Source organism: Panthera leo, chromosome C2 (genome assembly GCF_018350215.1).
Source record: "Panthera leo isolate Ple1 chromosome C2, P.leo_Ple1_pat1.1, whole genome shotgun sequence".
In the NCBI taxonomy this organism is placed as follows: domain Eukaryota; kingdom Metazoa; phylum Chordata; class Mammalia; order Carnivora; family Felidae; genus Panthera; species Panthera leo.
This window is the reverse complement of record NC_056687.1, coordinates 153506487-153531000: the sequence shown is the minus strand read 5'-3', so window position 1 is coordinate 153531000 and position 24514 is coordinate 153506487. Positions and strand designations below refer to the sequence as shown.

The 24514-nt window shown below is 44.9% G+C and overlaps 2 protein-coding genes across 3 annotated transcripts in view; one reads left to right on the top strand and one right to left on the bottom strand.

The window, feature by feature from the left end:
* Positions 1-21551, top strand: part of STAC (SH3 and cysteine rich domain) — a 140725-nt gene extending 119174 nt beyond the window's left edge. For both annotated transcript variants that reach the window (XM_042956079.1, XM_042956078.1), the window contains exons 9-11: positions 11274-11325; positions 11442-11579; positions 19354-21551. In XM_042956079.1, the coding sequence (XP_042812013.1) occupies positions 11274-11325; positions 11442-11579; positions 19354-19452 (289 nt within the window). In that variant the 3' untranslated portion in view covers positions 19453-21551. The remainder of the gene's footprint in view (positions 1-11273; positions 11326-11441; positions 11580-19353) is intronic.
* LOC122230302 (60S ribosomal protein L23a-like) lies at positions 17196-17708 on the bottom strand. The gene has a single exon (XM_042956080.1). The coding sequence runs from the start codon at positions 17706-17708 to the stop codon at positions 17238-17240; it is 471 nt and encodes a 156-aa protein (XP_042812014.1). The 3' UTR covers positions 17196-17237.
* Positions 21552-24514: the final 2963 nt, after the last annotated feature.

Below are 24514 nucleotides of genomic sequence, written 5' to 3'. Positions count from 1 at the left end.
AGTCTGCAAAATGGTGTTAGAGCCATTGCTCATTATTCACACCAACGCGCCTTTTAAAAATCAATAAGGATAATTTTTATGGCTTTGGCGTGCTGATGTATCATGTAAATAAGCAGCAGATGTAAATAACTCCGAGTAAACACAAGCCCCTAAAATATCTTAGGGGCTCTGAAATAAAGGATGGGGAGTAAATAAAAGACAGAAGGGTTCAGATGCATATCGTAGTGACCATATAATGCCTATTCCAAAGGACCCATTTTGGCTTCCCACATCGAAGTCATTTTCATTTTTATTAGTTCTCCCCAAACAAATTTATATGATAATGGCCATGTTTCATAAGGGGCCAAAAAAGAGGAAAAAAAAAAAAAAAAGAAAGAAAGACAGCTTAGGAGCCAAGAGAGGGAAAGAGGGAGCTGCTTTTCCAATATTGTTAAGTTCTGAGAAAGATACAAATTAATTTCCACTTCAGCGTGTATCTGAACACCTAAATCTGGAGGGGGGGGGGGGGATCAAAGAAAAATGTACTCTTTTGTAATCCCAAATAAGGATTTAGATTCTTGAATCGCCAGCCTCTTTCTTGGAAACAGCGAGTCTCAGATTTTTCCGTGGTTGCGTCTGAATGAAACCAGGCAACCATTGGTCTCATTAGCTAATATTCATGAGAACCTCTGGAGATGGGATGGCCTGAATTCATCTCTCTCTGATTTTTCCAAAGCTTCCCTCGAAATCGAGTTCAAACTGATTTTAACCCTTGTGTGACCATTCTCAGAATTTGTGTCATCTCTTTACTGCTCCCCACGTAGTGGATGAGCATCGACTCACTGCTGGGTGAACAGTTCACAGACCCTGCCCTCAAAGAGCTCAGGTGGTCATGGGCTGGGCATAGCAGAAAAGTGGACAAGAAAGCACACTCCATTGTGAGCTCTTGTGGGCGGGGATGCTGCCAGATCCACAGCACTTCAAGGAGACGTCAGAGCAGCCTGGGGAGGCCTCGGGAAGGCTTAGCAAACAGGTGGCATTACAAGCAACACAAGGCTTCCAGCAACAGGGGCCCTGGGTGCCTGTGCAGCTTGGATAGCGAGCATTCATTCTCTCTTTCCAGTCAGGAAGGGGTAAGGAAGGATGGCTTGTGACAGAACATGAGAATCACTTTAAAGGTACCGGATAGGGGGCAGTTGCCAACCCCATCACAAAAAGGTGGTACACATTCTTTTAGGGGCGTTAAGCCTATTTTCATAACTACTATTCCAGTCCTCATTATGGAAAGACTATCTTCAACTTCAGTAGGGCTTAGTGAGTGGACACGTAGCTGTTATAGTTCATATTCCAATGAGACAGTTTATGGTTCTGATGAAGTTTTGGGGTGGTGGGGGTTTGTGGGGTCCAGAGCCGACAGCCAAGAAAGAATTCTTGAAGACATCTTTGGTGCAAAATGGTGATTTTATTAAAGTACGGGGACAGGACCCGTGGGCAGGGAGAGCTGCACTGGGGTCGTGATAGGTAACTCATTATATACCCTCAGGTTTGAAGGGGGTCAGGGATAGAGTAAGTCTCCAAGGAATTCTGGAAGCAAGGTTTCCAGGACCCTGAGGGGCTAACTGTTGCTAGGGAAACACCATTTATTACCTTTAAATAAAACCTCAGTCATGAGACCCTTCAGATGCCTATCGGGGGGCCATAAGCTTGGAGTATGATTGCCAGCGTGAGATCAAGGAAGTAGAATTACAGGATCCTCGAGGTTGGGATGATGTTAAGCTAAGGTTCTCTTTTGCCCCCCGCAAAGAGTCATCATCGAGACAGCTGAGCTCCTAGAAGGAGGTCACTCTGCCAGTTTCAAGGACTTGTCAATGGGCTGTGCCAGTTTCAAGGACTTGTCAATGGGCTGTGCCAGTTTCAAGGACTTGTCAATGGGCTGTAGGCAGGAAGGGAATTTAACTTTCCATTTGCCTCCATTTCCCACATCACCAGGGCAGGCACTTAAACCCCTTTCCTTTGTTCTTGGGTAGCCAGGAGTGTCTGAGAAAGATCACCCATATTCCACCTGGAAGGGGAGGGGCGTGCCAGCCTGAGTTTTGCCCTTTAGCCTGCCTCACGCTCCCTCATCAGTTCCTTACCTTTTGGGGGGTAAGTTGGGAGAGCCAGGGCCAAAGACTGACCGGAAGAAAGCAGAGACTCAAGCTGAAACCCAGGGAGGCCGACTCTCAGCCCACCGGCCTTGTTCCTACCCCAGACTCTCCATCCTGCATTGACCGTGTGGGTTCCCTCTGTGATGAGGTTGACAATTTGTTCTCATCAGCAGATTGAGACGATGTATTAATTTAGCCAGTGTGGGCCATTCTTACCACTTCTTACGAGTTTCTTAGGATTGTTACGTCTTGCTTTTAGGACCAGGAAGCTTGTGATCTATAGAGTGCGTTATGAAAAATCACTCCCGTTCACTGACCACTTTTTTTAAATTAAGATAAAATTGGGGCACCTGGGTGGCTCAGTTGGTTAAGCGTCCAGCTCTTGGTTTCAGCTCAGATCATGATCTTACGGTTCATTCATAGGTTGGAGTCCCGCATGGGGCTCCACACTGACAATGCAGAGGCTTCTTGGAATTCTCTCTCTCTCTCTCTCTCTGTCTCTCAAAATAAGTAAATAAACTTTTTTTTAAAATTAAGGTAGAGTGCCCGGGTCGCTCAGTCGGTTGGGCATCCAGCTTCAGCTTAGGTCATGGTCTCATGGGGTTCGTGAGTTTGAGCCCCACGTTGGGCTCTGAGCTGACAGCTCAGAGCCTGCTTCCGATTCTATATCTCCCTCTCTTTCCGCCCCTCCCCTGCTTTTGCTCTTTCTCTCAAAAATAAATATTTAAAAAAATTTTAATTTAAAGTAAAATTATGACTCTATAGAAATATAAAATGAACACATATCGAAAATTTTATTTGACTCTTTAATTCACGAGGGAACCAGTATAATGTCCCAGGCGGTACAAAGGAGAGGTCAAACATCCCACAAACAGGCAATCGGGAGCGCTGACGTGAATTTACAAATGCATGCTGAACTGGTCAATACTTACAGGTAACTACTGGGTGTTTTCCACCAGACAAAATTCACATGCATTTCTAGGGACAAGAGTCATTTACAGTACCATCAGTTTTCCTGCAAAGGTAAAACAGCTCACATGACAAGGAGTTGGCTGGGGGAAAGGGGCGCTAAACACCCAGATCACTACTATTTCTGCCTATTTCAAAGTCTTCCCAATTTTCCCAATTTTCCCCGACATCCCCTTGGTTCTTTTCACAAATCTGTGAGGTTACCCCAGCGATTAGTATTCTACAGGGGAGGAAACTATGGTTAGGATTGCCAAACCACTTGTGACAAGCCCTAAGAACCTCCTGGAGAATGTTATCAAAATAGAGATTCCTAGGCTCCCCCCAGGCCTAGGGGGTCAGATCCCACTCGGAAATCTGAATGGTTAAGTGTTCCCCTGGATTCCGAGTTAATCTGTGCGACTTGAGAACGGCTGTGACATCCAAAGATACGCGGTGAGCCAGTGGCATACCCAAGGCCACGAGGCAAGTTCCCTGATCCTCGGTCGTGTTCAGGACTCGGGACTGCATTCGGGTTCTTGGCCTACAACTTGTGTGGCTATGTCCTTCACTCTGTAAGGCTTTATAACTCCTCCATAAAATAAGAAAAGGAGAGCCCTGGAGACAGAGTAAGAGAGAATAAGACTCCCTCGGTGTCTCGATTCCATTCTCTAAGCACATTACTGCTTGGCAAATGCATCAACTTAATTAAAACTAAATGTAATTCTAATGCACCAATTTGATTTAAAAATAATCTTCACGGTCACCAGGACATCAAAATGCAATTAAGGCTATTTGAGGAAAGTCTCTGATGCATATTATGTTCCGATGCCGCACTGTGTCAGGAAACCCAGACCCTCTTGAATGCCACTAATGTGCTTTGCGGCCTCCCTCTCACTCAGATGCCTCTTTCAGTTAGGTTCCGGAGAGCGTGATCCGTGACAGTTCAGGAACATTTACCAAATCCCATCCAAATGGCCCTTGCGCCGAATGTCTTTTCTCTGAGCTGGTCTCGGTACCGGGGGGAAGCGCAGGCAGTCTCACGGACGCCACGATTAAGACCAAATCAAACTGCAGGATTCGGGAGTTTCTGGTCACCTGCTCCGTGGGCACAGCCTGTAAGCTCTGGAGCAGGATGATGGAAATCGAGAAGCGGGTCTGGCGAAAAATTAGGCCGTAGATCTGAAGTTAACGGAGCAGTCTGGATCCTTCTTATGTTGCCCTGACCTGGTTTTTCCAGGACATCTCTTTTGGCTGAGTGACTCCGATGGCTGTGAGATTGATTGGGTTTGTGCTCAGTTGTTTGTTTTTGTTCGGTTGGTTGGGTTTTTTTGGTTCATCGGTTGATTTTTTTTTTCTCCCTGATGAATGGAAAAGGGTAAGAAAGGCTAAAGATATCTCAAAATACTTGCCGAGTAAAATGGGCACTTCTGGTGAATTTCCACAAGGCGTGGGTGGGTGGGAGAGGCAGCTTGATTTAGTGGCGTTAGTAGTGGATTCAGATCCCGCCTGTAGCTGGTGAAGTCTCTGTGAACCTTCTTACTTGTGTGCAGATTGAGCTGGCCACACCTGCTTCATTCACTGAACCCACTGTCCCTCGCCAGACTAGTTGACTGTCCTCCCGCACTATTCCCACACCTCCATTGCCATCGGCCCCTGGGCACCTCGATACGAGCTCTAGCCCCCAGCCCTGGCCACATTTCTGGTCACTACGCAGGGCGGAGGGCAAGAGGGATGGAGAGATGTAAAGAGAGAGAAAAGCTTTTTCAAAGCTCTGAATCATACTGAAGCCACTTAAGAGGCCAAAGATGATTTCATGAACCAACGGTCCCTGCCAAGAACCTAAGGGAGCACTCATTTAAGAGGTAATAATCATTAGATCTTCTAATTTCCAAGTGAAAAAGTTACACTTTTAGGAAGAAATTAGAATGTGTAAGCCCTTATCGTGTGTCGGTCAGCGCTAAAGACCAGCACATATGCCTTAGCGATGAATCCGCACAGCAGCTTTGCGAAGTAAATATAGTTCATTCTGTATTGGTGACGTATAGTGGGTAGTTATATAAATATAATTGAGGTAGCTGAGTCTCAATGAAACCTCTGTATTGGGGTTTTTGCTTGGGGTCATTTCCGCACTTGTCTGTCCCCCTCCCCTGCCCCAGCGTATTTCTTCTTGTCCGGTGACGACACTTTGTTGTAAATTACCACCTTATGTCTTTCTTTCCCCCTTAAGAGTACCAGCATCTTCCTAGAGTAAAATCTCTTAGCTCTTTTTTAAGTTTATTCATTTATTTCGAGAGAGGGGTAGAGAGAGCAAATGGGGGAGAGGCAGAGAGAGAGAGGGAGAGAGAATCCCAAGCAGGCTCTGCGCTGTCCCCACGGAGCCCAGTGCAGGGCTCAAACCCGCAAACTGTAAGATCATGACCTGAGTCAAAATCAAGAGTCAGACACTTAACCAACCGAGCCACCCAGGCTCCCCTAAAATTTCTTTACTATTAAAAAAGAAAAAAGAGTATCAGCATCTTGAGGGCAGTAACTATGCCTTAACAACAATACCAGCTACCATCTGTTGTGGGCTTGGCTAAACGTGCTGTACAAGGATTACCTCACCTAATCCTCAAAAATATTGATGAGATACGTACTAGTATTTTAAGAGATAAAATATTAAGATGAGGAAACCAGTGCTTAGCAAAATCTTTTCATTTTGTCCATTCAACACACGCCCCAAACCTACCGTGTCACAGGCATTCAAAAACTACTGGGATGTCCTATAATTTCCTTTGGCTCAGTTGGCAGAGCTAGAGGGGTAAAGGAAGACCAATGTCCTTTGCATTCCAAAATATGCGGTATATCCAAAACACTGTGAAAACAAAGAGGGCCCTAGTGGAGGGCCAGTCTGAGATCTCAGGTTGTCTGAGACCATGGAGAAGGGGCTTCCCAAATGCGGTGTCCTCATCAGGAGGGTGTCTGTGTCTGTACCGCTGGGAATCTGAGCTCCACGCGGGAAATGGAGAGACGTGGCAGGGGGCGCCTCAGGACAACTCTCCCTCCACCCTCCAGAAGCCCACCCCTAGAAGACCAAGCCGTGTCCCTACCACCTTGCAGAAGATGTCCCTGAAGCTGACTGAGCTCAGCTGACCTCGTCCACACCCTGTGACACTGGGCCCTCTAAGTCCTGAAACCAGTTACCTGGTCGTGGAAGAGAAGGCTTCCTGTGTCCGAGTGCAAAACTGGGAAATGAGGGAGGCAGAGGGTGGCTGAAAATGAACAGACGGCACCCATGCAGTTCCCGTGCACAGACGCAGACACACACACTCGCAGGTCAACGCTGTCCCCTCTCCGCTGAGTCAGAGTTCTACAGTTAGCTGCTATGACTCTGTTCCTACTCTTGCTGGTAGCCCACGGTTCCTTCATCGTGTCAAGACTTTCCAGGGGCACCTGGGTGACTCAGTCAGTTAAGCATCTGACCCTGAATTTCGGCTCAGGTCACGATCTCCACGTTCTTGCGATCAAACCCCGTATCGGGCTCTGAGCTGACAGCGTGGAGCCTGCTTGGGATTCTCTGTCTCCCCCTCTCTCTCTACCCCTCCCCTGCTCATGCTCTCTCTCAAAAATAAACAGGTGAACTTAAAAAGAAAACGAAGGATTCTCTCTCTCTCCCTCTGCTTCTCCCCACCTCAAAAAAAAAAAAAAAAAAAAAAGACACTTAAAAAGACTTTCCAAAAACCAACCCAAAGGCCTTCCTCTGGGTCCAAGCCCAATTTTACTGAGCAGACAAAAAGAAAAGACCAGTTGCGGTGCTCTGATCAGTCTGCACCAAAGAGGAAGCTGATGCCTTTGTTGTTTATGAATCGCATTGTATTTTGCACGTGTGTAATTCCCGATTACGGTGCAGCGCAACGCTGACCTGAATTCAGGAAGCTCTGATTGAATTAAACAAAGGGAGTTTTTTGTTTTGTTTTGTTTTGTTTTAAATATTTGGGGGCCTGACAAGTTCATCCTCAAGAATTTGGAAATAAAGAGAGTTAAAGTAGAAAATCTCTGGGCCTGCTCGGCCACGGCAGCATGAAGCCGGCTGGAGGGTCGCGCACGGGCAGTGTCCATCCCGAGAGCAAGCGGGGGAGAGGGGGACTTGGGGCGCCAGGCCTCCATTCCTCCAGGAACCCTGGAAGCGCCCTCTCTATGTGCAGCGAGTGGGCAGAATCTTTGGACTGAGCTCCCTGGTGGCCAGACATCACGCACCGCCACCATGGTGGGGGAAGGAGGAGAGAAGTGAATCGAGAACAGGCTGAGCAGAGAAGTCACAATTAACAGCAGAGGGCTGACCCCAGGGCCACTGGGCTTGCAGCTGGGATTCAGGGGGACAGCAGACCCAAGCTGGAGGGGCAGCTTAGGTAAGGCCAGCAGCCGGGGTCCCCCGGTTTCCTCCACGCCCTGTGCCTAGTAAAACGGCTCTTTCAGAGTCGGCCTTCTGGAATATTCGTGGAATGGGTGGGTAAACAACAAGGACAACAAAAAAGGAATGAAGAGTTGAGTGTGCCCCTTCTCCCTCACCAGGCAGTTTTCTGATCCTGACGGTGCTTTTATAAGATGAGACAGAATCCACATCACTCTCAAGAATGTGTCTGGTATTGCTCATGAAATTACGGCTTGGATTCCAGCGAGTGCCTCATCCTAGTATGTGGGTTCGTTAACACGGGTCCTACGCTCAGGGACTGCCCACCTCTGGGCATGGGAAAGAGCGTGTCCGTCTCCAGGCTGTAAAGCTGCATCAAAACTATCAACTGCAACGCCTCCCCCCCAGTCTCCAGCATTATCCCCTCCTTAACACTTTCTCCCAGACCATCAACAACTCGTGGTTCCCTAGGTTCTTAGGTTGAGTAAAATCTGCTGGAGCTGGAAAGATTGTTCTACATCAACTTCCATCCTTGCTGCTTAATTAAATCCCTCACCTGGGAAAAGAGTGATTTTCAACCACGTCGCTTTCCGTGGCATCAGCACGAATCTGTGACTCGTGAGATTCCAAAACGCCTCTGTGTCTGACGCTTCAGGTGCAACAAGGGCTGTAGGAATCCCCTCTACAGACATTAAAGACAGATATTAACCGAGAATTGAAAATGACAGCAGAGGAGATTGAATCGGAATGGCAAGACGAGCACACGGCCCTGCTTCCCCTCCTGCTCCAGTCCCTTGAAATGGCAGAATATATATATATATATGTATATACACACATATATACGTATAAATATACATGTACATATATATACATATACATATGCATATATATGCATATATATACATATTTATATGCATATATATTGCTTGAAATGGCAGAATATATATGTATATGTATATACACACATATATACGTATAAATATACATGTACATATATATACATATACATATGCATATATATGCATATATATGCATATTTATATGCATATATATTGCTAGAAATGTCAGAATATATATATGCATATAGACACATATATACGTATATATATACATGTACATATATACATGTACATATGCATATATATGCATATGTATACATATTTATATGCATATATATTGCTTGAAATGGCAGAATATATATATATATGTATATACACACATATATACGTATATATATACATGTACATATATATACATATACATATGCATATATATGCATATATATGCATATTTATATGCATATATATTGCTTGAAATGTCAGAATATATATATGTATATACACACATATATACGTATATATATACATATACATATATATACATATACATATGCATATATATGCATATATATACATATTTATATGCATATATATTGCTTGAAATGTCAGAATATATATATATACACACATATATACGTATATATATACATGTACATATATATACATATACATATGCATATATATGCATATATATGCATATTTATATGCATATATATTGCTTGAAATGTCAGAATATATATATGTATATACACACATATATACGTATATATATACATATACATATATATACATATACATATGCATATATATGCATATATATACATATTTATATGCATATATATTGCTTGAAATGTCAGAATATATATATATATATATATACACACACATATATACGTATATATATACATGTACATATATATACATATACATATGCATATAAATATGCATATATACATATATATGTATACATATATATACATGTACATATATATACATATGCATATATATGTATATATATATATTGCTTGAAATGTCAGAATATATATGTGTATATACACACATATATACGTATATATACACATGTGCATGTATATACATATACATGTGCATATATATATATATTAAGAATACATCCATAATGGTACTAGAAAACAAGAAATAATACTATCAGAGACCCCCAGATTTGGAGACTTTCCTGGCAAAATGCAGCACATAGAAGTGAGAAGAGAGAAGATGCCTGGAGACCACAGTGCTCAGGAAAGAATGACTTTAGATGTAGGGACACTTCCAAGGAGACGCTGAACTCACAGCAGATTCACCGAAGAACACGAGGCTGTCTGTGTCCAATGACTTGATCGCATTCATGACCCCAATTCCTGTACTCGTGCCCTTGGCCGTGACGCTTCACAGTTTCCATCACCACAGAAGGTGCATCTGTCTGCCATCCCTTGAATCTGGACTGGCCTTATAACGTACTTTCCCCAATAAAGTGAGGCAGGAGTAACCGTATGTCAGTTCCCAGTCCGGCCTGAGAGGCCCTTAATGTGTTTCTGCATGTTTCCATTTGCCGCTCTTGATATTCTGGCACTGTCACGAAAGTCCGGATTGGCCTCGTGGGGTGTGAGAAACCGGAAATAGGGCGACGTCTCCCCCGGTCAACCTAGCCAACAGCCTGCCGCCCCCCGGGCACGCGAGGGAGCCACTGAGGTTTTGTGGCAGTGTGTTACACAGCGTTGTCACGGCAATATGTAACTGATACGGGACCCCCAGCCGACACCCCGTCACTGCTTATAACGACTAGCATTTGAAGCCAAAATCGAGGAGTACCTGTACTCAAAAGAAAGAGAACCCAGGCCTAGGGAGGGCTCCTGTGTGAGCACAGAAGTCTCACAGAAGGGAGAAAAGGAGCTGTGTTTAGATGAACTCTAGACTCCAGACTTCCTAGAGAGCAGGAGGAGGGAAGGAAAAGGCGGCTGTACTTAACGGGCGAATAAACTGACGTCTCCCTCAACAGGGTTAAGAGAGTCCTCCTATTGTAGCCATGGGGGTACTGGTAGGAGGCCCCAGACCGCTTGCCTCCTGTATTTTCGAGCGTCCAAAAGTGAGACACCCCAGTCGATGCACTCTGCTTGCTTAAACAGAGCCTGGAATTAGCTCTTGCACTTGGGAGAGAGACCCAGTGCAGACACAGAGGCAGTAGTAGTAGAGAAGCTCGCCCAGCGGTCCACACCCGTCTGCCTCTGTCGTCAGCCATTAACGTAAAGGAACAGCCAAGGGACACGATGTTGGAGAGAATCTCGACAGGAAAGAGAAGCCGTAAAATAAAGACGAGGCCAACCAATTCTAGAGGAAACAAAGAATTCAATAAAGGAAAGAAACATCGTTTTAAAAACATAGTAATATCCTCAGAAAGATCTATTATAATGTCACATCCATAACAAAGTGGCAAATATGAAAAGGAAATTTTTCTAAAAGAATAATAAAGAACCCTTATCTGTATGTAAAAATAGAGCTAATCTTTTTTTTTTTTTAATACGGCACAGAGAGGGCACCTGGGTGACACCCGACTTCGGCTCAGGTCGTGATCGTGCAGTGCGGTTTGTGGGTTCGAGCCCCGCATCGGGCCTTGTGCTGACAGCCTGGAGCCTGGAGCCCGTTTCAGATTCTGTGTCTCCCTCTCTCTCTGCCCCTCCTCCACTCATGCTCTCTCTCTGTCTCTCAAAAAATAAATAAAACATTAAAAAAAATTTTAAATACAGCGCAGAAATAACACTTACTTTGAATATATAACAAAACTATTTTTATGGGTGGAAAGAACTGGTCAAATGTCATAATTATTTCACTTCTGTTTATTTTAGGATTATTTGTATAAACACCAAACTACTGCTTCTGACTCTAAAGTAATCATCTTTTTTTTTCTTTTGGTCCCTCCTCTCCTTCCTCCCTCAACTCATTCTGTCTTCATCATAGGCCAGGAGACATGATTACTCTTCTAGAAGACACCAATGAAGATTGGTGGAAAGTAAGTATTTCTCTTTCTTTGAAAGAAAGAGAAATTTATTTATTTGGTAACTATCTGGTAACTATAATTACGACAGATGTTACAGTTGTGGATGCATGCCTCCTTTTTCCTTTCAGGGAAAAATTCAAGACAGGATTGGCTTCTTTCCGGCCAACTTTGTTCAGAGAGTACAACAAAATGAGAAGATTTTTAGATGTGTTAGGACCTTCCTTGGGTGTAAGGAACAGGGGCAGATGACACTGAAAGAGAATCAGGTGAGTACAGCATACACGCACGTAGCAGGTAGGACCAAAACAGAGTCACAGTCACTAACAAACATAAATCTCAATGAACGCAGTCATATTCAAAGTATTCACTTTGAGGAAAGATACAGACGCGCCAGTGATAATTGTGTAGTGTGTAGGGTCTAAGCCCGCAAAACCAGAATGTTAGCAAGTTCAGCTGGTGGGGTCTGTTCACAAAAGGAAATACACATAACATCGTAGCAGCAGAGTAAGGACTCTGGTCCTGGTGCTTTTCTCTGAGGACCACTCGTCTCTGAGGTGGACCCCTGCTCCAGTCCAGTTTGGGTTTTTTGCTGGTCTCCACCGATGCATGGTTCGCAGTCTCTTGGGAATACATTGCTGTTCCCCGCTGACGCGTTCCACAGTTCATTGCATTTGCCTCCAGTCACGAAGACCCTTCTCAGTGATGTCTACTTGTCCAGACTCCAAGCTCCTGCCTTTTCACTGGAATGCAAGACACCTTCACATGGCTGCATAAAACGGTCAGGACGTAGGTAACCAGGGACTAGCTCTCACCAGTGCCCGAATATCTCCCTACATCTAATCTAGAGGTGTCTGGTGCCGTCTTGCTCTTGTGCCATGTTGAACTTGGGGTTCACTGTGATACCGTTGATTTCCTGAGAAGTAAGGCACGAACGCCTTGTACCTGTATGTCTTCAGGCTCCTTGCTTCTTCCTCTCCCATCTCACTTCTGGAATGTTGACAGACACAAAGGGAGAAGACACACACGGCTCAGCTCTTTGTCCTAACTCTGCCTTTCTTGGCCTTCTTCCAGCCGAGAGAGGGGGCTTCCTACCGCCCCTTCTTCTCTGACTCCAACTTCCTTCATGTCATATCCTGTATCCTTGCTACAGAGCAAAATAATATGCTAAGACCTCCAAGTTTGCTCTTGGTGTATTTGGAGATGATCCGAAAAAATCAGACCAGAGAAATTTCTTCTATTTCCTAATAGAGTCTCACAATTGACTCTAATTTCCAATTTTGGAAATCAATACCTTGCCTCTCTTTTGTCTCCATTGTTGGTATGGTAATTCTAATATCTCCTGAGGCAATTAAACCTCTGGTTGGAAATGATGAGGCCCACTCTACAAAGAAGTACAAAAAGAAAAACACGTTAATAGCTCTAATACTATCCCTGTTCAATAATTGCCCAAAACACATCTTGAATGTCATTTTTGGAATTGCCTGAAAAGATAGTTTCTAACTCCCATTAAAAAAAAATCAGTCATTACTTCGTAATTATATCTGATTTATAATTTTTTAAAATCGGTTTTCCTAATTTGATCAGCAATTTTATATGCCACACATAGATCGAAATACTTGATCGTTTTCAAACTAACAAATACACCCTCAAGAAATAATGATTTACCTTTTCTTTATGGCTATTTAAAAGAAAAATATTTAGCTCCAGCCCCCCGTTCAGAGAGAAGGAAAGAATAAATTAATACAGTCTTAGACATTGTCACAATGATAATTATTATAAGTATCATGATTATTATTGCTTATTATTTAATTATGTCATACATATGTATTTATAAAGTATATATACCTACAGCATTTTACTTGAGATCCCAAACAAAAGCTCATGGAAGATTTTGCCTTGCTCAAGGGGGCAAAAACCTGGTAAGTAGCCAGAATGGAACTTAAGCATAGATCTGCACATTCTAAGCCCATACTTTCCATGGCGTCATCTGCCCTGGACCATGTAGACCAACCTCGGAACAGGACAGCACCATTTGCGTAGTTTGGCTCCCAAGGAAAGCAAATGTCAAAAAGGCAGGTGTCCTAGGACCAGAGAGCCCCTTGAAAACAAATTCTTGCTCATACGAGTGCCCTGCTGGGTCATTCCAGGCAATGGAATCATCCTTGTCAAACCGAGACCCCATCTCTAATGCCACACCCCCCCCCAAAGCAAACGCCTACTTTCCCGCTGGGCTCCATGCCAATGCCTCAAAGTTCTCCAAATTCACCAAATTATATCCTCCCTGGTCCAAAAGCTTGGAAAGTCTTTTGAATGAAATAAATTTGAGAAGGATATTCATTCATTATTGGCAAAGTGTTACTAAATAATTTTGCTAGCATGCTTGATTTTCTTCCTCAGAATATTCTTGCGCTTCCCCACTTGAAAGTAAATGTTGTTTTTGTTTTATTAACATACAAGTCAGTGAAATCAGAAGGCAAATTAAAACTTGCTCAAGTTGATCCATTTCCAGAGGCAGAACATCAGCTCAACGACTCCTACCAACTCCTTGGCCTTCGTCCCCCAAATTGTGTTTTCGGGGAATGGGCTCACACCTGCATTCTGGACTCTTTGTGGTTGAACTGACCATCTTCCAGGATGGGCAGAGGTGAGACAAACAATCCAACCTCTTCAGTTAGACATGCTGAAGACACAACACGGGCTGAAACAGGAACAAACTGGATTTGCTCATAATCCTTTAAAAAAAAATTTAAGTTTATTTATTCATTTATTTATTTATTTATTTATTTATTTATTTATTTAGAGAGTGCGTGTGTGTGTGTGTGTGTGTGCAGGGGAGGGGCAGAGAGAGAGAATGTCACTCAGGCTCTATGATGTCAGCGCAGTGCCCGACTTGGGGCTCAAGCTCACGAACCGTGAGATCATGACCTGAGCTGAAACCCAGTCAGACGCTTAACCAACTGAGCCACCCAGGTGCCCCTGCCTATAGCCCTCTTAAAAAGTTCCATGACCCCTGATATTTGCCCAGCCTGGTGTTTCTGGGAGTGTGGTCTTTGCACCACCTGAATTCTAATCACCTGGGAGGTGGTTGAAAATACAGACTCCTGGACTCCATTCCAGACCTGGTGAAGCAGAACTTCTCAGGGTAAAGGCAGGGAATCCCTTTACAAAGGCCCCAGGATCAAAGCTGAAGTGAGAGCACGACCTTCATTTCCATGACCTCACCTTGACGTCCTGCAGTGGTCCTGTGACAACCAAAGGACACCGTGGCTGTGACAATGCCAAGTGGAAGGCATGTGGACGTAATGGATTCCAGTTCCAGACGGGTCAGCAAAAGGCACCGAGGGCTCGTTAGCCCCGCACGATTTTCCGTTTTCGATCTTTGTCATCAGCATGGCAACCAATTTCGGAAAAATGTCAGCCACTTGAAAGAAAATTTACATTTTAAAAATCTGTTATTGAGAAGGATTTTTTGAAATTTTGGCTCCACTTTTGTGGCCTCCCATTATTTTAGGTGTCAAATTTCAAATAGAAGGAATTCGATTCTAAAAATAATGCAATGCATCTCTGATTGCATCGCATTTCTGCCTCTGGGGTTAATTTGTCTCATAATTCTATTATTTTTTCGCAGAGCTCTTGTTTCCAAATAGAATCAAGTTATCCTTATGTTGCGAACATGCCAAAGTGTGTTTTCTGCATTTTTGAAATTTAAAAAATACCCTCATGAAATCAACTTTAAATACCATAACAGTATTGCATTAAATTCATCCAAAGTTCTGCCATCCCCGTAAAACTACTTTTATTGATTCTTTGCATTTTCGTCAAAGCTTTCAAGACAGATAGGTAAATTATTTTTAGATTACAAAACTGAAACGCATTTATTGTGGAGAAAATTTGAAAACTACCCCCAAGAAAGTATAAATGCTTTGTTTGGTACCTTCCATGGCACAGGTGAATCCTAACTGAATTGATCATTGCCGGCAATGGTTTTAGTGGTTGGCCAGTCCCCCAGTTCCTGTCAATGGGAGAAGTCAGAAGGTCAGCTAAGGGCATCCGCTGGGCTCAGTAGTGCTTGCGTTCCTGCACGTTCTTGGCCCCTCCAGCCTCTCTGACTTTTTCCCACAGATTCCCCACCTCCAAAGTGCCACACTCCCTTGATACTGAAATATGTTCATCTCCTACTTTTTCCCCCTCGTTTTCACCTTGCTATCTTTGCTTAAAGGCCTCTTCTTTAGGGAGGTCTTTCTTACCCCCTCGGCCAGATCAGATTGCCATAGATACTCACATCAGCACCCCTTTCCCCATGAGTGAGGAATTAATTCATTCAGCAATGTGCTCATGACATGTGTAATTACTCAGTGAAATATCTGTCCCCTAGTTCTGCCCAATAAGCTCCAGGAGAGCAGGGATCTGCCCTTTTTTCACCAGTTTCCAAGTTTCTGGAGTGGTATCTATTACATAGTAGGCACTCAATAAAAACTTGAATGAATGAATGAATGAATGAATGAATACAGGAAGTGGGGTATCTTTCACGTGGCCTGACCAAGAAAACACTTGCTGGAATAATCAACAGCCCTACTTGGTCTCTGGGACTGACGAATTTCCTGCGATGTAGGACTTTCAGTGAAAAGATTGAGAAAGTCCCTGGCAAACCAAGACAAGTTGGGCACCCTCTTCATGGCCCTCCGAACCAAAGGAGTTGCTGTGGTTCTCCCTCACCTCCTGCCCTTCTCTACCCATAATCTTCTGGGCTCATCTTTCCATTCTACCTCGAAATGCAATGCTTCCAGCCCGGTTACTGCTTCCTAAAATGGTAGGTTCTCAAGCGTGGCGAGTTATGTTATTTGTACCACCAGAATTTTAAATTCTAGACCCTTCATTTCTGGGAAGAGTACAAACCACTGAAGCCTATTTTCAACCATTTCTGTTCATCTTTTTTCAACTTCCTTTAGCTTCCTCCTCTGTTTACCCATTGTCTGCTCCCAAGACTGTCCAAGGAGGGCATGGTGGGTACAGAACTCCTCTTCCTTTGGAACGTCTCCCCAGATCAAATCACTGTAGGGGTGCCAATTAGGAGGTGCAAAACAAGTCCATACATGCAACAAAGCATGAACATTGGTGCTTCTAGGCCTCCCTACTTTTTGAGACCCCCTCAGACCACTCTTCCATTGCCTCTACCAAACCATGTTTCGCTTCCACGCTGAAATCTCGGGAGAGAGAAGGAAAATTAAAGGTAGTGTGTACAGACACACAGTGGGATTTTGCTGGAGAGACTGAAATTGACTGCTAATGTAAATAACAGAAAACTCAGAAACCGACCCAGAAAGCTAACAGAGACCCAAACTGCAGTCATTTTTGGTATGTTCTCAGGCATGGGGTAATGGTGTAAGGCTCTTAGCTCTGGCCAGAATTTCAGTTTTCTGATTCCTTTTCCAGGGTTCTCCCTATTAGACATCACCATGATATAACATCTGTGTGTGTGTGTGCCAGTAAATTGTTTTCAGGTTTGATTCCTTTATTTAACTATTTCAAACTATAAACTCAATTTTTAAAATAAGCATCTAGAACAAATCTGCATGAGGAAGCAGATGTTGATGCAGATTGCTTAGACTAATAGTAAAGGTTGTCGAATTTGGGACATATGTCAAGAAGGAAGAAAACTCCGTCTTTGATGGGTTTTAATGGTAAATCCTGCCCTCAGGGCATTTTTAATGGGTTCTTTTAAGACATATACTCCCTGCCCATCCCTAGGGTCTCCTGCCTGCAATGTTTCTGTCATGGGCAATGACAGGCCTTAGTTTTTGGAAATCAGGTGGTTCACCCTCCTTTCAGGGGTCAGGGTTTCAGGTTTTTTTTTTTTTTTTTTTTTTTTTTTTTTTTTTTACGTTGAAAAAATTTATATTTAGATTTAGCCAGCTGGACTCAGTTTAGATGATCCCAATTTTGTTGGCAACATCCAAAGCATCATAGTCAGGAGCCAGTCGAACATATGCTTTCTTTTCTCCATCGGGCCTGATCAGAGTGTTGACCTTGGCCACATCAATGTCATAGAGTTTCTTCACGGCCTGTTTGATCTGGTGCTTGTTGGCCTTGACATCCACAATGAACACAAGAGTGTTGTTGTCTTCTATTTTCTTCATGGCCGACTCTGTAGTCAGGGGGAACTTGATGATGGCATAGTGTTCAAGCTTGTTTCTCCTGGGGGCGCTCTTTCGAGGATATTTGGGCTGTCTTCGGAGACGCAGCGTCTTGGGCCGTCGGAATGTAGGTGACGTACGGATCTTCTTTTTTTTATGACTGTGGACGCCTTTCAGCACTGCTTTCTTGGCCTTCAAAGCCTTTGCTTTGGCTTCGGCTTTGGGCGGGGCAGGGGCTTCCTTCTTCGCCTTCGGCGCCATCTTCTTACCCCATCAGGCTCTAGTAGGATCTAACATGGCCCCTGGGCTATTCCTTTCTCACAGATCACCTCTGGCCTTCGTGAAACAGTCAACACATCTTCTGTTAAATTAACTCCTGTCTGAGCCTCTTTCCAGGCAAGCTTATCACACAGCAAGTTTCTGAAACATGAACCAGATACCAGCCTGTTGTGTGTCCCAAGCCCCAGGAGTCACATATGAGCTCTTTAAGTGGCCTGTTAATGCCTGTCCTTCCATGTGAAGGGGTCTCTACTGGGGCCCTGCCCACGTCCCCTTCTCTAGGTGGGTGCACCTATCTCCCGGTGGCTGTGTCGGCTAGTATCTCACAGCTGCCCTTTGTCCAGCTAATCCCCCTTCGTGGAACAAGAGCTGCCTGGCCTGATAGGTTGCATCTCTCACAGCCCACGTCGGCCAGTGGCCAACGACTGACACACAGGGCCCAGAAGACCGGACCCCCTGCCTCAAGGTGGGTCCGCTCTGTGGTGCGCTTCATGCTCCAGAGCTCCCTGCGGGATCGGGCTCAGGCTCGCCTCCAGCTGAGACCTCACCTTTGCTCAGCTCCTTCCACTGACCGCCATGCTTCCCTCGCTTCCCACCTCCCGAGGGCACACGCTCAACAAGTCCCTTCACGAGGACTCCTATCTCAGGCTCTGTTTCTGGGGAATCCAGCCTAAGACATAACCTGCCACCCACAGAAGCAGGTCGACTGGGTGAACTCACAGCACACCAAAGGCTCGTTTTCAAAGCCTCTTCTGTACCTCTGACCACACCCACCCTTCATGCCGTTTGGTGGCCTGGCAGTGGTAAGTGACAAGAATACCCAAATGGATTTTAAGCACCTTCTTGTTAAGTCCGGCACAGGTGGACTAGGGGAGACATTAGCGTCTCTTTTCTTTGCTTGGGGCCAAGAATGGAATAGCTTCTTTGGATTTTCTGATACAACGTATATAAATTTCCAAGCACATGACCAGAGTCCTGCTGAATGGTAGCTATTTGTTTGGATCTTTAAAACGTTTTGAGGACTCATTGCATGGCACCCACTAGGCTCTATAGGAAGCATTATTTCATTCTGTCCTCGTAGTGACTCTTCAGAGGGACACAGTATGATTAATTCCATTTTATTGATCTTCGTTCATAAAGCTGAATCTCAGAAAACATATGACGCCTGGGCATAGTTCCAAAGCCAGGATCTGCCTAATATTTATTCAACCTTTTTCTTTTTTTTTTTTTTTTTTTTTTTTTTTTTTTTTTTTTTATGTTTTCAACGTTTTTTATTTTTATTTTTGGGACAGAGAGAGACAGAGCATGAACGGGGGAGGGGCAGAGAGAGAGGGAGACACAGAATCGGAAACAGGCTCCAGGCTCCGAGCCATCAGCCCAGAGCCTGACGCGGGGCTCGAACTCACGGACCGCGAGATCGTGACCTGGCTGAAGTCGGACGCTTAACCGACTGCGCCACCCAGGCGCCCCTATTCAACCTTTTTCTTACAGAGCCAGTCCCACTCCCTGAAACTCCTCTCCCTTTTCCAGTTTGGTGCTCCTGGCCTCAGTCTGCAGCGATTCAAGCCATAGTAGCTTCTAGCTTCTTCCTTGCTGACCCTTTGGTGTTTTCTTCCTTGGCATTCAGATCTGCGTGACCTCTGAAGAAGAGCAGGATGGCTTTATCAGAGTCCTCAGTGGAAAGAAGAGGGGCCTCGTCCCCCTGGATGTCCTAGAAAACATCTGATTGCTGGCCCCCCTGCTTTTGCAGTGGATGGGCTTCGCCGCGATGCCTCATCTCACACTGTGTCCACACAGAGGAGCTGTCGCGCTGACCCTACACCCGGGAAACAGTGAGACAAGACTCACGGATCTGAGACTGGAGTCCCAGCCACAGGACAGAGGGCCCATCTCACAGCATTGCCGGGCTGCCCAAGGTGGGGGCGAGGCTGAGCTGAGCACTTTGCAGGTGGCGGTGGCGGTGGCGGTGGGGCAGTAGCCACAACTGTCCCTGAGGATTCACCTCAGTCCCCGTCCATGTGATGTAAGTTAGCCCGCTGGAGTGTGCTCCGGCTTGTGGTATGGGCCCTGTGCAAGGCTCAGATCCCTATAGCCAAGTGTGATTCTGATTCCAGACCTGTGTCCCCAGTCCCGGCCCATCCATGTCACCACGTTTGCAGTCTCTGCATCAGGAAGTCCTGCTTCCCAGCCCCCAGCGTCCTAGGGCTCCTCTCAGCCCCTCTCACTTTGCATTTGTACTGTCTCTTCTGTCCTCTGAGTCAGTCGTGGGGTGCCCTTGAGGTGTGAGGGCTGAGCTGGTGGCACCAACCACCGAGAGAGACCTGATCTGCCCAAAGGTGGCCGACAGGCAGTCCCTGCTGCTGCTTTAGTTACCAACAGAGGTGACAGAGCAGGACACGAGGCCCGACAAATACAAAGAGCGAAGCGCGGGGTGAGGTGGGGCAAAGAGCCCTACTTATTGAAGAATATACAGCCCTTCCGGTTATGAAAGCATTTCCCTGAGGCGATGGGCCTGAGGAAGAGAATGGGGCAAAAAATCTCAGCGATCAGCCCTGTTTCATTCCACGTCCCCTGTACTAGGGGCAGCGTTTTCCCTCAGGCCATCCTATAGGACCCCCTTTTGGAGGCTGAGCCCAGCTTGTAGAGAACCAGGAACCAGGAGGAGAACCAACCGCATCTTAGGAGAAAAGTAGCCAACTCTGAATCCGTTCCTCTTTAGGGCAGTATATTATACCCTAGCCGATGTAAAGTGGAAAAGAACCTTTAGTGCTTCATCCCTCAGAAAGTAGAGGAACTTGGGGCCTATTTAACATCAAGTGGGGAGTCCCTCTTACTCTGTACTTGTACTAATGTTTACAAGCATTCAATATACTGTGATGCCTTCCTCCGCAAGCCTCCTCCTAGCATTCGAACTTGCATCCGATTACTTAGTCATTAATACGGTTAAACTTCAATTCACAGTGACCTTGGAACCAACGTCAGCTCGATTCATTTTGTTACAGAGCAATAAAAGCGTTAGAACAACTGGTTTTTAAAAGACTTAAGTGGGTGCATCTTGTGCATGTAAGCATTGTTCCCCAAACCCTAGTATCGTTAGTCTCCATTTATTTCTTTTGTTACTACTCAGCATGATGTTGGGAGCTGAGAGAGGATGGCTGCTGGTTTCACAGTAGTTTGGATGCCTTACTGTCGCTTTAAAGCCAGCATCCAGAATTCCCTCCCTCTCCGGTACAACCTGCAAAACGGAGTGTGCCGAGACAAGATGGGTTCTCTGAGAGCCAGGGTGGATAATAGGACTGCCATTCCCTAAAACGGAATGGCAGAGTCCAAACACTTTCTGCCTCTAATTCTGTATTCCATTTAATAAAGACAACACAGTGCTGGAAGGAGCATAGAAAACATGTGTCCTGATCTCTTCTTTCTGGTAGAACATCCACTGAAGCTTTTTGGTATAGCGGTGTCACAAGGCAAACTTGCGTTGAAAAATCAGTTTGCCTTTGGAAGCTGAATAGAAGGAGGCTGTTGTAGCCTGCCCCCAAGGCGTTCCCCCAGGGATCTCTGCCTCCGGATATCCTTGCCTTTGTGTAGCCCGCTCCCACACTGAATCAGGGCTGGTCTTCTGTGGCCAGTAGAATACAGCAGAAGTGATGTGGCATGACGTCTGAGTCTAGGCCAAGACGTCCTTGCAGCTTCCGCCTTGCTCTCTGGGAACACTCACCCTTGGAACCCCAAGCCACCATGTAAATTCAACTCTGAGGCCACCACGTGGGAGAGGCCCAGCGGCGAGACCACACGTTTCTACGGCTGAGATCCCAGACATCACAGAACAGCAAACATCCCTGCTGGGCCTGCCCGAGGGATAGCTTTATGAACAAAATAAATACGCTTTGGTGGTTTTTAAGTCACTAAGTCTTGGAGTGCTTTGTTATACAGAAATAGATAACTGGAACAGGGACTTTGTAATTTGAGCCAGTGTTAGAAATGAGGCCCAAAAGTTTTTACAAACATCAAGTATTGGTGGGCAGCTAACCCTCCAAATGCAGGATTTCTAGTGTTCCTTCAAGGTCTGGAGTCATGCAGATATCAGAGAAAAAGATAGATGTTGCTGATGGCACAGATTGTCGTAGATGTTCGCACACGTGCACGCGCGCGCGCGCACACACACACACACACACACACACACCCCAACACACAGATTTTAGGAACCACGGCATTATTCTTCTGCTTGTCTATGGAAATGGCAGGAACAAGGATAGCTATGACCTACCAGAGTCTTGAAGGTTTCCCAGACTCAAGAAATGGCGGGGAGAAGAGCCACGGTTTTGGTATGGGGACGAGGTGAAGACTTCAGGAGACTGACTCTGGAGAGGGGGCAGGGGCAGAGAAGAAATGCTGATATGAAGGAAAACAAGGGGGGGGATCCGGGGGGATCGTCTTCACAGTGTGAGAGAACAGCTCTGTAGCCCCTCAGCTCCTCCCCCTGCCCAGCTGAGGGTTGGCACATATCTAACTGGCACTGTGCCCTACGCTCCACCACCAATGCTGAAGGACTGGGGTTCTGTCGTGGTGAATTTGAAGTGAAGAACCGGTCGAATCTTCCTCAGGACTCTGGGAGGAAAAGAATAGAACATTTTTAACCCCATCACTAGCACAACTGAGACACCTTTAGTGTGGGCCATGGGCTGCAAGGAGAGCCCCGTGTAGATGTCCAAGTGACTACGAGTAGGGTTGATTTCATAGACCACCTTCCTCCTCAGCTCTAAACACACACACACACACACACACAAAACTCCCATCAAGAATAAGAGACCAGCATCTGGGTTACATATTTAAAGCAACTAGTGAGACAGAACTAATTATCAGAGTTAGTGTTCTTTGTTTTTCTTTTTAATATATGAAATTTATTGTCAAATTGGTTTCCATACAACACCCAGTGCTCATCCCAACAGGTGCCCTCCTCAATACCCATCTCCCACCCCCCATCAACCCTCAGTTTGTTCTCAGTTTTTAACAGTCTCTTATGCTTTGGCTCTCTCCCCCTCTAACCTCTTTTTGTTGTTGTTCTTTGTTTTTAAAGGGAGGAAAACAAAATCAGTGGAAAGATCACAGTACATATAAATAGCCTGATGTCAAGTATTGCTAAAAGGTAAACACACACACACACACACACACACACACACACACACACAAAAAACAAAAAACAAACAAAAATAAAAAACACAGATCTCCAAAAGCCAGTTCAAGGTCCCTGGCTGTCCCAAGGAAAAGACAGTCGGGAAGGAAACTTACTAGTTGGCCCCAGCCTAGAGCCAGGCCCAGGCGGCTGTGAAAAAGAATTTTGGGCTCGGGGCGCCTGGGTGGCTCAGTCGGTGAAGCATCCGACCTCAGTTCAGGTCACGATCTCGCGGTCTGTGAGTTCAAGGCCTGCGTCGGGCTCTGGGCTGATGGCTCAGAACCTGGAGCCTGCTTCCGATTCTGTGTCTCCCTCTCTCTCTGCCCCTCCCCTGTTCATGCTGTCTCTCTCTGTCTCAAAAATGAAAGAAAGAAAGAAAGAAAGAAAGAAAGAAAGAAAGAAAGAAAGAATTTTGTGCTCAAATAGTGTAGATTTAAATAAAATAAACCAGGCTTCTTTTCTCAGGACTTCTCAGAGCCTTTAATTGCCTAATTTTGACAGTAAATCTATAAAAGGGGATTTAGATCTACTGAACACCTATTAGGATCAACTAGACTATTCCAAGGCACATAGTTTGGAAAATGCTATGGTAGTGAATTCTCATGTAATATTGGGTCCACCTAATACCCCCTCTCTTCCTACATCTCACGAAAATACCTATGAAGTACTGAAAAGGGCAAAAATGCATAATCATAGTAAAAATGGAAGCTCTGGAGTCAGTTTGTAGGGAGTAGGAGAAAGTGGGATCTGTGTCCCCAGGGGGTGAAAAACTCAAAAGAAGAGTAGCTTCCTCATGGCCAATAGCTTTAGCAAAGACTGACTGACCATCCGGGCGTAGGCTGGTATAAATCTGGGAATAAAAGAAAGTTCAGCACTGCCCAAAATAGTCTCCCCAGGAAACTGAGTGAGCAGGTGTGTTCCACAGATTTAGCACAAAACAAAAATCCTTACAAACAACTTGGAAAAAAAAAAAAAATTGGTTTAAAGATATCCTGTAACGGTCTCTGAGATTTTGCCCAGTTGCTATTCTGTTGTGTGTTTTGTAGAACACCTGGTGTTTTTGACCCTTAGAACATGTTGTTGTTGTTTTTCTTAGCTTCCAGTAAGGAGTTTTAAATAGTCCTCAATCTTCCCCTGGGCAATAGAAATTTAACTGTACCTCGAAATATTAACAAGATAATAGCAACGTATTTTAGAGTTCTTTTTTTAAAAATAAAAAAGTAGCAGACTTTTTTTTATCATCGCACCAGCAAGTTTAAATAGCTATTGAACTTCTTCCATGTCTTCATGGAACTCAGGATGTGCTGAAATCCTGAAAATACACCTGGAAAAGTAGAGTACCTATTTCCAAGAAAAATGGTGGGTCATCTTTAGATTTTCTCCACTGACTCAGGTTCTCAGGTTACACCTGACTCTGACTGTTTTTGTACATGACAATATCTTTCTTTTCTATCTTCTCCTTTTAAACCAGTTGCTTGAAAATCATTTGCTTAGTGTATTTACTTTCATTCTTACTAAGGTAAAAAGAAATCATCCAAGGTTATGACTTTTCCTCTGAGTTCAGCTTTGACCATATGGAAGTGTTCCCATTTTCATTCATTTCTAATACTCTGTA